At 38.0% G+C, this 13,369-nt stretch overlaps 1 protein-coding gene and 1 long non-coding RNA gene across 2 annotated transcripts in view; both read left to right on the top strand.

The window, feature by feature from the left end:
* The window catches only part of LOC138403831 (uncharacterized), a 227,726-nt gene extending 216,184 nt beyond the window's left edge, over window positions 1–11,542 (top strand). The window contains exon 2 of the long non-coding RNA XR_011237987.1: window positions 9,444–11,542. This is a non-coding gene — a long non-coding RNA (uncharacterized lncRNA). The remainder of the gene's footprint in view (window positions 1–9,443) is intronic.
* Window positions 2,790–5,269, top strand: Tmem63 (transmembrane protein 63). The gene has a single exon (XM_034981518.2). It carries the CDS (start codon window positions 3,023–3,025, stop codon window positions 5,252–5,254), a length of 2,232 nt encoding a protein of 743 aa, XP_034837409.1. The 5' UTR covers window positions 2,790–3,022; the 3' UTR covers window positions 5,255–5,269.
* Window positions 11,543–13,369: the final 1,827 nt, after the last annotated feature.

Below are 13,369 nucleotides of genomic sequence, written 5' to 3' on the forward strand. Positions count from 1 at the left end.
TGTTGCTTAATCTATACCACTAGGCACTACCAGCTTCTGTTTAGGTATGACGTTGTCTGCGAAGACTTTAGAATCAGTGTATATGGTATCTTTGTTACTAATTTAGCTAATCCAAATTGTTTCTTTAAATATTTGTGGTGCGAAGGAGTAAGAAACATCCAAACTTTCATATGAAGAGCAACGTTTTAGGCAGCTCTAGATACATAAGGAAACATACTCGAGAAAGCACTTGTAGTGTGGAGGTACTTACTATGAAGTCATAACCACCAGTAGCAATGGACTCAATTTGTATAATAGGTACTTTATGAAACGCTGTTAAAACTCCTCTAACTTTTCGGAGTTTAATACCATTGTAACAACTAAATATCACTTGCTTAGCTGTGAAGGAAAAGGAAGATCGTGAGGAAACCCGCATGAGAGCCTTTACTTGAATTGAATGATAACGTTTGTTAACTTACGAGTTCTAACTTCCAAGCAGCCACAGTCCGTCAATAAGGGTCCCAATACTTAGGCAAATCAGTGCCCAGGCATTTGCGTATAAGTTCGGTGAGAAAAACTGAAGTCTCCGGAGTCCGAGGAGCAAGCAAAGTTGCAGAATTAATCACAGGAATTAATCACAAAAAACAAACGCGTAAACCATAGATTATCTACTATACTAGAGATAGATGTGCGACTCTAGATTTCTTTTTCAAAGTTACGCGTGTGCTCACATCTAGAGGGCACTAAAAGCGCGCTAGGCGTGCGAGAGCGCGAAAATTTAAATGCTATTTAAATGTACTTTACTAGAATATTTTATATTTTTGAACATGTTTTAAAAAAATATCAATAATTCCATTAACGTTTGTTTAAAACATGTTTAAAAATATATATTACAAGACTGACTCTTTAAGATACTAAAACACTATAGAAATAAAAAGGTTTTAAGGTTTTGTAAAATATTTTATTTTCATAAATTCGTAACTAGGTACATAAAATACATACCCAAATTCAAGACCCACGAGATTGTGAAATAGGTAACGCTCAAATCCAAAATTTTTGGTTATTTACTTTCATAACTTTCATATTACTACCACAACTGGTGTATTTCAACGATCTTCAAACTGGTGATTGCAAATTTGATAATTCGTAACTATATATTATTTCATTATTAGTCTTGCTTTCTAAATGTTGTCCTACTATCTCTTTTCATTGTTTAAATGGTTTCAAAGAGAGGAGTAGCCAGGTTTTGGAAAGCCATGCAAACATCTGAAAAAGTAATAACATAAAATAGGTATGCATTAGTCTATACTTACTTATTGTATTTAATTAGTTGATAGCTGATACCTATAATATAAAAATAACTTAGTCAATAAAGTTCAAAACAAATGTTGTAAGTACACTTAATCACAAAACAAAAAATTTACAGAATTAGTAGTTAATAATCCATAGCAATATGATAAATGCAAAAGTGTGTCAACCTGTCTGTATGCTAGCTTTTACAGTAAATTTGTGTAACCGTTTATGATGAAAGTTAGTACAGAGATAACTTGCATCCAGGTAAGGACATAGGCTTCTTTTGTCACGGAAAACTCAAACAGTTCCCATGGGATTCCCAAAAACCCTAAATCCACGTAGACAAAGTGGTGGTCATCATCTGTTTGGTACAGAGATAGCTTGCATCAGACGGTTGTAACTTGTAGGCCACATTTATCCCGGAAAATTGGACTTCTCACGGGATTTCTAAAATAGTTTTTTCGAGCGGACGAAATCGCAGGAACTATATACCTAGTATCATGATAAAATACCTAATGTGCTAATGGTGATTTTATACTTACCGAATTAGTCACATCCAGACACACATCGAGATCTCCGTGGCATTTTTCTGCACAAATATATTCACAGAAAAATCATTTCACAAAGCAAAAACAAGTCCGGAATCCGTAGCCGTGGTCAATCGTTCAGGCATGAATCGAGTCACTAAATCAATCCTTAGAATATAGTTATCGAGGTGGTGAAAGGAAATACAGACTACAGAGTCCTGTTATTAAAGCAGGGTCAGATAAATTTAACAGAAATATAAATATTTACAGCACACGAAAACATGAAAACTGGATGAAAACTTGGTTATAATTTATTAATGTCATTAAAATTACACCAATGTGCCCGCCATCTATTGACGTCTTTTGTAAACTGTTCTCTATTTGTTTAGCCGTGCTCGCGCTTAGATGGCACCACAAGCGATTTTCAATTTGCGATTTTTTAATGTTCTAGAGTTGCACCCCTATGGCGTAAACTAAGGAAAAACAACAAAAAATTGTACTTTGTGGTCTGGGGTTCTAAATAGTTACCACAGACTAACTACTTATTTTTAATAAGTAACGTAGCCAAATTTAGGAGACTGTTATGTCCATGTAAATTGCTAGATTACCAAGTGATTACCATAGATATTCGATTTAGTCGGGTTTTAAATAGGTCCGTGCTACCAATACGTCATCAAAATGTCGATAATGACCAAATGCGATATAGTGCATTAGTCGTCCGCGATAGCAAATTTATCAACTGTAACGATCACGATTCTTAAGGATATTTCTATTGCGATGTCACATGTCAGTTTACGGCAATCGGCCCGCAGGTCTGGAAAAATCTCAAAATCGTAGACAGTGAAAAATTATAATATATTCTGTGGTTCGCAGCATTTTTTTAAAAACTGGTTTTACTGCTCTAGGTTATAGTTCTTTTGAGGATTCACATTCACAAAACAGCATTCTGTAATTTTTTGAATGGCTAAAATCCAGAGCCGTAAAGCCAGTTGGTAAAAAATTATAATGAAAACGTAATTTCATTTGTCATTTTACAATATTTTACGCAAAATAAGACTAATCGAATTTGGATCGAAAAAATAATATCAACAATTATTTTGAAGTTAAAAAAGTGTTTGTGTTAATAACGTGATTAATCAATTGTGTTTTTTGCGTTTCGTGTGTGTTCAAATTATGTGATCACTTTCTCTTCGGCTACACGGTTGCGACATCAACAGACAACAATGCTGGACAATATGCTTTACTCTTTATCAGCCAATAGCTCCAACGGGACTGATGACGAGGGTTGCATGATTCTGAATACGTCTCAGAGTGTAATAATCACAGGGGCATACAACGGTATACCTCAGACCTTGATTCTTAATGTCATATCGTGGACATGTCTAATATTACTGTTCACGGTGCTGCGGCGTACTGCTTGGAACTATGGACGCATGGCGCTCGTTCAGCGATCTAAGAGCAGGTGGACGAATTTGTTTTTCGGCGGCGGGGACAACGACGCCTTGGTGGAAAGGCGACGGAGCGCCGCCGATGAGTCTTTGAATATCGATGAAGGGTTCTTCACTTGGATACCGGCAGTGTTCCGACTCACTCGCGAGCAGGTCCTCGCGAAATGCGGGCCGGACGCCGTCCACTACCTTTCCTTCCAGAGACACGCGATAACACTCATGTTCATCGTCACGTTAGTCTCTATAGGCATAATCCTTCCAATCAACTTCCAAGGATCCAATCAGATAGATGCTAACACATTCAGTCGTACCACATTAACAAACCTAAATGGACGATCCTCTTGGCTATGGGTACATACTATAATGAGTATTTTCTTCCTGCCTGTATCAGTTTTAATCATGAGAAGATGCACCGGCAGGAAGCCAGCTTCGACGTCGATGACTGGCACTATTATGATCACTAACATATCCAGAGCTGATAGAAACGAGGCCACAATAAGAGCGTACTTCACACACAACTTCCCGCACATACAAATAGTAGATCTACGTCTCGCTTACAACATCAACAAGCTAAACGAGGTTCAGGAGGAAAAGGAAATGGTGAGTGAAGCCCTAATTTACACGGAAACATATTTCAGGAAGACTGGTAAAAGGATTATGGTCAAACCAACTTTATGCGGACCAGAAGTGGATGGCCTGGAGTATTATACTAATGAAGAAAAGCGTCTTAAAGATGAAGCAAAGAGATGTAAAGCTATGGTTCTCAATGACCCATTAGGCATTGCTTTCTTAACTTTACCTTCCTACCAACTCGCCGAGCATGTAATTAACCACTTCAGCTTGCATCGTGGCTGGGTGTTGAATCATGCCACCAACCCCTCAGATATAATTTGGGAGAATCTGTCTGTTCAACCTGGTATTTGGTATGTGAAAGCTATCGTCATTAATGTTTGCCTTTTCATAGTCCTCTTTTTCTTGACAACACCAGCTTTTATCGTTAATCTGTTCAACACTACGGTAGCAAAGCCCGAAAGCTTGAACAGAATTAGCACTCTGATATTTGAGTTCCTGCCCACTTTACTGCTTTGGACGATGGCAGCTGTGATGCCGGCGATCGTGGCGTTCTCCGATAAGTTCCTCTCCCACTGGACTAAATCTCAACAGAACTACTCCATTATGACCAAAACTACCTCATACCTGTTGCTTATGACTTTGATATTACCATCATTAGGTCTTGCTAGTGCAGAAGCTTTCTTGCGGTGGACATGGCACCACGAAAACGATACGATGCGATGGGACTGTGTATTTCTACCCGATAAGGGTGCGTTCTTTGTGAACTACGTGATAACTTCAGGGTTTATCGGTACCTCACTCGAGTTGATACGTTTTCCGGAGTTATTCCTTTATGTCTGGTATCTCTTACAGTCTAAATCGAAAGCGGAAAAGAGTTACGTAAAGAAGGCGATATTGTACGAGTTCCCATTCGGAGTTCACTACTCTTGGAGTCTTGCTGTTTTTTCCATAACCATGGTGTACAGTCTAGCTTGCCCCCTTATTGCGCCGTTTGGGCTGATCTACTTTTGTTTGAAGCATGTTGGGGACAAGCATAACTTGTTCTTTGCGTACGGGCCGTGTGATATGAGCGGGGTTGGCGGCGGGCGGATTCACGCTACTGCCGTTAGATTGATTCGTGTGTCTGTGTTACTGTTACTAGTTAATATGGCAGCATGGGCCGGATTGCGAGCCGGGTTCGAAGCTCGAACGATCATTTTAATAATGGCGTCGATTGTTGCTTTTGGAACTTTCGTGCTACTGAGTCCGTTCCCTAGTTGCACTCCCCCTGCGCCCTTGCAAATGGAGAGTAGTATACGGTTCCAGGAGTACGTAGCCCCGGTATTGACTAAACCCTTGGACACGCCACCCATTTCCTCGCCTTCGACGCCCGATTACGGCGCTTCGTCACCAGTCGTTAACCTTGGATACAACCCAGACCCGATCAATATATAAATTATTTGCCTTCTATCTAATAAGTATAATTTTCGATGAAATCATATCACGATTCACGAGATAAAGAAAGTATCTGAGATATCGGCCGTGTTTTGTGATATTGACTAATGCAAAGAGCGTATTAATAGCAATGTAAATAAATAATGCAATATTTTTATATTTCAATAATAGTCCCTAGTCTTGAGGATACTCTTAAAGCTTAATCGTTGTTTTCGATTCTTCGTGTCGTTTGCTTTTTACTGCAGCATCATGTCATTTATGTATTTTGCACACCAATTTTAACAAATAAAATGGTCAGATAAAAAATATTTTTTTAAAGATCTTTTGAGATCTAGCTTTGAGTAATTCTTGTATACACATAAGTTGATTTTTTCTTGTATTGTATAAAGTTGTTATGGAAAAGTCATCACCGAGCTCTAAGAAAATTAATCAAGTATTAAAACCATTAGAATGTTAAGGTGATATTATGTTCAGAGTTCAGACAGCCACGGCGTAAGATATCAGCAACCGTACGTCATAACTTATTAGTTATTGCTGATTATATTAAGTGATACACTGTATTTTGTATATAAAATATTTTATCTTTCAGATAATCCGATTATGCCTTCAGGTCCAATAAATTGTACATAATATTTACAGTGGATATGATGATGCCACGCACTCGCGATTTATTTTTCGATTTTACTCTTATCTAATATAATATTTAATTGGGTATTTGACTCCAACTTTTTTATTACTTTATTATAAACCATGATAAAAATAATGACGTAAACTGAAAAAACTAATTAAATCGAAAAAATAACAAAAAAGTTATAAGCATTTAAAAATTTCCGATTAGACAGAGATAGCTATATAGCATTTTGACGTCACACCTTACTAATGCCAGTATTAGCTTCGTGCGGTTTCATACAAAGAACATCGGCGTGGGATTACCTGAATGTTTTAGGAAGCGTCTAGAAATGTGACCTATGCAAAACTTAGTAATTTAATTGGTTAGTTTTTATACAAAATTAGTTTTGTAAGACTTTATCGTAGATTAAATTATTAAATTAATAAATTATTATTTGATTAAATTCATATCCGGTGTTGGTTATAATGACAAAACATTACCAGAGTTGCCACTCTAGAAAAAGTTACCTTTAAAATAGGTATTTCGTTATTATTAAGTAATAAATAAAACTGTTTATAAATCAATGCTTACAAACTATATTTATTATTGTGCTAACTATTACCCGCAGCTTCGCCCCCACGTGGCTCAAGGAAAGAATAATTATTGAGGGTTTGTTACAACAATTTTTGATGTAATAGTTGGTTTGTAATGGTTGGTTAATGGGAACAGTTTATTTGTCTGCGCTTAAACTTGCTTTACGGCTCTAGGCTCTAGTGTAACTATAATCATGCAAAAAATTACATCAATCCGTAGTTCCGTTTCGCATTTATAATATTATGGTTAGGTTAGTAGTAGTTATTCCGTAAATGCATCAACTTAATTTTACCAGAACATCTCTACACAATGTCCGATACAAAACTATGGTGCATACCTAGACTTGTTAGATACCAAACCATCGCACTTACATCCGCGCTTATTTACAGTAGGTACGCTGCAGAAAATAATGTACATCAACCTTAAGAATGAGATTTCGGTTTTGTAGAGCGTTGTTTCTGTCACTCATACCTATGTGACGTTTTGTCAGTCTTAACGACAGAGGCGATGCTCTACAAAACCGCTACCTCTTTCTAAAGGTACATTATTTTCTGCCGCGTAGGTACTGTATTGTACTGTGTTGAGTTTACTGGACGTCTAAAAAGTTGAATATTTTCTTTTCTTTATACTTATAGAGCATTATCCAAGAGCTATTAAACAACTTATATATTGTAAGTCGTAATTAAAATAAAATTAATGGCAACACTTATTGCCATTGCCATCTTGACAAAGTCTGGACAAGTATTTATAATCGCTGTTGTTTTAAATGAGGGTTTATATTAAAAGCAGAATAAATGAAAAAGGTTTTATATCTGATTTTTAATAGAAGAATAAAAACTTTTGATTTTTAATAGATTATTGGAATGTCATCTGAACATAGAGATAGCATATGCATCTGAATAAGATAAAACCTTACAGGATAAAATATGGTAAAAATTGGGTTAAGAGATTTTTAATACCTACAAATTAAATAACAACTTCAAGACTTGTATTTCATTTGTATTCGCAGTTTTTTTCCAGTTTCTAGGTTATCGTTAGTTAATCACATGCTTCCTCTCTGATTATCTCGTGTGTTTTGGCTCTATCAAAATATGAGAGCCTTGCTCCGGATTGGTTGCATATTGCCTTTCTAGAAGAAAGAGGTAGTTACCAACCAGTTCCATTGTCAAATCGGAACTGTTTACGTGCATAACAACTAAACTATAATCACAGACTAGTACATCATGCTAAATACTGAAAAAGATCTTTTATAGACAATGCTAATGCCAATGGCATGTAAAGGACCATTGTTTAGTAGGTAAGTATCTTAGCTGTGCTCGTTTGCTACTCTTTGTGCGCATGCGCGTGATTCGTGCATTTGCAGTTGCAAATGTCACTTGTCAGAGTCTCTGACTCACGGGTTGGGCACACAACTCTTAAGTGTTTTTACTTGATAATATTAATGCATCAATCTTGCATATACTACCAACCAAAGAGTATGTAACCACTACGTTACTTTCATAATCTCAAAATATAAAAATATTAATATCTTTTTTTTGGTGGATCCTGAAATGAAAAATCTTGGTGATTATGTTTAAGTAATGGACCCCTGTGGTATTAATATTTTTTCCTACATAGACGCATTCAAGGTAAAATTTTGTTTGAAGCTCGCCTTTGTTCTTTTCGTTTGCGAGAAAGGGATAGAAGACCCTCCCACTCCAATTAAAATGTCTGTAACTTTGTACATCATTGTTGGATTTTAATATTTTTTTCAGCATACGCCATTATTTACATCCTAGTTTAAAAAAAGTAATAATATTTATCAAATTCAAAAGTAAGAAAATACCCAATTTAATTGAGAATTTAACTAACTTAATAACTTCTTTTGAAGTACAAAGTATAAACAGTAGAGCAAAATACCTATCTATTGTTCTGTAAAATATTTTAGACTACTAGCAGGCTTTATATGGGAGGTCACCCACGGCGACTTGGCAGCGATTCAGTAGCGATACAGTCGCGCTACTTCCTTACCCTATACCTTCGATGAAGTGACTACCTCTGAGCCTGCGGCCCAAGTGGGAGCGGGTGCGTCTTGCGGGGCGGCCAGCGTGTAGGACGTTTCCTAATCGAGAGCGGGTGCCGAGCGGCATGGAATGTGTGGCATGGCGTCCGCTGCCCGCCCCGCAGGATGCACCCGCTTCTTCCACCTGGGCCGCAGGCAAAACTTCTGTGGACGCTACAGTTGCAAGATGGACTCGGTTGAGACAACGTTGGTCGCGTTGTCTTTGTTGCTGCTTTTACGGAAGCAACTACAGCAGCGTAGGCAACGGAAATATTGGGTGCATCCATATAATAAAGAAAGGTTGCTAAATCAATAGAGTCGCGCGTTTGAATCGACGCTGAATCGATACTATACCATTTTATTACTACTGAATCGCTACTGTCGCGAGTTGCAAATGCGACTAACGGGCAAAAGTAGCGATGTAAACGCGCGATAACCAAACGTGCTTCTGAATCGCTGCAAAAAGTCGTGGGTGACCTCTTAACGAAAAGTGACAAACAAAATTAAAGGCGTCCTTTACCGTATCTATTATTGGTTGCTGTTTTATGTCTATCACCGATATTGGCGATGATATCAAATTGGTTGGTTACCTTCTTGGGCACTTTCCGTTGTGTAAACTGTACAACTATAGTACGCGACATGTCGAGATGGCAATCGGGGTATGAGGCGGGGGGACGCCCCGCACACGAGCACGTCACCCGCGCTCACTCGCACCGTTCCCTCCTCGATTGCCATCTCGACTTGTCGCGTACGTCGTTGAGATATAGAGTAGGCTTGCAATGCAAGTGATATTCGAAACAATGATAGTTGTACCTACCATAAATATGTTACGTTCATATACATGGCTTCACTTTAGACGCTTATGTATCGAATCTATTTCTATTTTACATGGATTTAGGTTTTTAAGTATCCCGTAGAAACTCTTGATTTTCCGAGACAAAAAGGACCCGAAAAAATCTTTTAAATGGGCCGTGAAAAGCTAGCAGACAGACACATTTTCGCATTTTTTCACATTTTCGCATATTAGTATGGATAATATCATTGATTCGAAGCTATATGCTAAATAATATTATTATACGTTTTATCAAGTGGTTTGTGAAGGCCAGATTTTGGTCGATACCAATTGTATAATTAAACGTTTCTGTTGTTATGGCATCATTCATTACTAGAAGCGACCATTAAGCTTATTTCAAATTACGGGATACAAATTATATTATAGTCCGGTCAATTCAATCCGGTCGTTCCCAAAATTCATGCCAACTTTTACTCTACTCTAAAAATTGGTATGAATGTTGGGAACGCCAATATTGACCGGACTATAATATAATTTATATCCCGTAGTGTGAAATATGCTTTAGACGATACCAGCTCGGCTGCATCAGTCAATACCATCAATCGTGAATGATAAGTGACGACTGATGAACGATTGATGGAGCAGAAAACTATTGTCTGTAATTACAGTTTTTCACTGGTATCTACCTACTTTAGTTTTCCTTAGTTTGCTTTAAAGATAAACAAATTGCAGCTTATATACGATTAAAGCAAACTAAGGAAAACACAAGTAGGTAGAAAAAACTTAATAATGATAAAATAGAAAGTAACTAAGCTAAGTTCATATAATTATTATTTTGTTACGCATTATGTGTATGGGTCCATTCGATTGTTATTTGTAACGCAAAAACTTGGCATTATGAAGATTACATTTGTTATAAAATATTGTTCTTTGAATATATAGGTACTGAGTCCAATTTTTACGTCACTGATGAAGAAAATTGAGAATGGTTTCCATACCTATTCTATTACATAGGTACTTGAATAAAGTGTTGCATGCAAGAAACAACAAGATATAAGAGATTTCAAGATAAAAAACCGGCCAAGTGCGAGTCAGGCTCGCGCGCCGAGGGTTCCGCAGTACAGTCGTATTTTTTCGTCATTTTGCACGATAATTCAAAAACTATGATGCATAAAAATAAATAAAAATCTGTTTTAGAATGCACAGGTGAAGCCCTTCCATATGATACCCCACTTGATATAGTTATCTTACTTCGAAAATTGAAAATACCAATTTTTTTTGTGTGATGTAACCCCTAAATTCACGGTTTTCAGATTTACCCCGTATGCTATAAGACCTACCTACCTGCATGATTCTAAGTAAACGGGAAATACCCTGTAGGTTTATTCCTGACAGACCGACAGACAACAAAGTGATCCTATTAGGGTTCCGTTTTTCCTTTTGACGGACGGAATCGTAAAAACCAGTCGAGCAAAACCAAGGAATAGAAAATCTGTGAAAATTTCAACTCTGCGGTTCACGAGATACAATACAGGCCGCTAACAGACGGTTGGATGGACGAACGGACATCGGAGGCTTAATAATACGGTCCCGTTGGCACCCTTCGGGAACGGAACCCTAGAAAGGAAGGAAAGGATGTTCTCTTATGGCCCGTTTAAAAAAATGTGAGATGCAGTCAGTTATGATATTTAACTCATTATTCTCGTAGCTTTATAAGCTTGTTGTTCATTGCATGTCTCAGTTAAAACAAACTCGAACCTAAAATGTATTTTAGGCTCAAGTACTTAAGGCGGTTACGCACTCATCTCACCAGAGTCCGTGAAAATACGTTCCTTTTTGTTTTGTATGGGAGCTTATGACGTGTGTCGTAGATAATCGCTGGTATTCTCACGGATGACGGATAAAACTCTGATGACGGAAGTGCAGTGCGTAATCGCTGACTTATTTTTTTAAAATATTTTTAGGCATAATTGTGTGTAAATATACAGCTTTACATTATTTTGTGATTTTAACGGCTGTCTACCAATTTTTGTACGCTTGCGTTCACTTTAATTTATTATTATTATTATTTTAATAACCCTTTTTTTGTAAATAAAGTAAGAGATGATATTATTTACGTTATTTATGTATACATATTGCAGATATTTTTAATTTTATACACGTAAACATGTGTGTGGTTATCAAATCGATTAGCACCAGCAACAATGTAGTTTCATCGCTATAATAAATAAATGACATCATTAATACCTACCACTAGTTTTATTATTCTATACTTACTAGTTTGGTATACATATAGGCTATAATAATAGCTCATCATCAGTAACCGATAGACGTCCACTGCTGCACATAGGTCTCTTATAGGGACTTCCGCACGCCACGGTCTTGCGCCGCGCCGCCTGTATCCAGCGGCTCCCTGCGACGCCTGATGTCGTCTATCCACCTAGTGGAGGGGTCTGCGAACACTGCGCTTTGCGGTGCTAGGTCGCCATTCCAGCATCTTGGGACCCCAACGTCTGTCGGTTTTTCTAACTGTTGTGCCCTGCCCTTTTCTCACGTAACAATGAAAAGTTAGAGGCGTATGCCCGGGATCGGACCCGGGACTCCCCTATGAGGCCGCTTTCTTAACTACTGCTGTCGCCGCATCATATTTTTTATACATTTACTTATTGACTAGGTCCTAGTGACCTAGTCAATATTAAAAATTAGCACCTTGCTCCTGGAGCAAAGTGCTAATTTTATTGTTCTACGGAAATCGTGGCTGTATTTTTGCGCATGTTTTATGAAATTAGTTCCAAAGTAGTATGTTTACAAAATGCGCAGTATTGCGTCATTTTATAAGTTTGTAGCGATTGCTTACCTAGTGCATATCAAAGAGACAAGACAAATATTTACTCATTTTATATGGCTGCTAATCGGATATTCTGGGACACCCTAATTTTGGAGCCAAGAAGTCTTCCCTCGGAAAGTCCCCTTTATTGTTATTTGAAGAAGACGCTACAGTGCACACTAGCACAAAACTACTTGATGCTCGCGACTTCGTCCGCGTGGATTTAGGTTTTTGAAAATCCCGTGGGAACTCTTTTTTTTGAAAACTGGGATTTTCCGGGATAAAAAGTAGTCTGTCACACTCCAGGTCTTTAGCAAGAATTCCCTGCAAAAATGCGCGTCGATCCGTTGCGACGTGATTGAAGGACAAACCAACAAATAAACACTTTCGCATTTATTATATGAGAAGACGCTCCGAAGCTATAAGATTTTACATCTCACGTCTTTGGTAGAATTATCTGGTGGTAAGTGATGATCAGTGGCGTGCAGGTCATAGAGGTATAAATGCACTGCTTACCCAGTTGTAATAGCTCAATGCAAATTTTACATTATGACCTGCCAGTAAACAGGTTCCCCTAAGTAATGCCTACCCTGGCTTCAAACCCTGTGCACGCCACTGGTGATGATGCAGTCTAAGATGGAAGCGGATGGTACGGAACCCTTCGTGTGCGTGTCCGACTAGCATTTGGCCGACATTTTTCTTTTACAAGGACCGTTGGGTCCATTTTATTTTACTCTAACGTTACATCGTGTTTACGCGCGAATTCTATAAACTTGGTGAGATGAGAAATCTCGTCATTTCAAACTAACCATGTCGGATTACGTTAGAACTTACAGAAGAAATCACGGTTTGTAATTGAACAATAGAAATCATACAGTTTATCAAACCAAACCACTGGGCATTGACCTCTATTAGAAGAGGTCGGTGAACCCAACTAATATCTATGTCCTACCGGTCAGCCGTATAACCAAAGGTTTCTTTCGATAACAAATAAGGATAAGTAATTATCGCATGTACCAGGTACCTATACCTAGGTTTAAATTCATATTATGGTGCACACGGTGGCTCCTCATCTCGACGGTATGATTTCAGACGGCGCGGCGCCGGCTTTAGCTGCCTTACAATATCCAAGCTACATACTAGATGGGGCTGTTCCCAAAAGCCAACGCGAAGTTCTCTAGCTTGACTATTTTGCTTATAGTCATCAACTTTTATGAACCACTGACAGAGCAACAATGATGTCCGCTGGC

The sequence above is a fragment of the Maniola hyperantus genome, chromosome 2 (assembly GCF_902806685.2).
Source record: "Maniola hyperantus chromosome 2, iAphHyp1.2, whole genome shotgun sequence".
Taxonomy (NCBI): domain Eukaryota; kingdom Metazoa; phylum Arthropoda; class Insecta; order Lepidoptera; family Nymphalidae; genus Maniola; species Maniola hyperantus.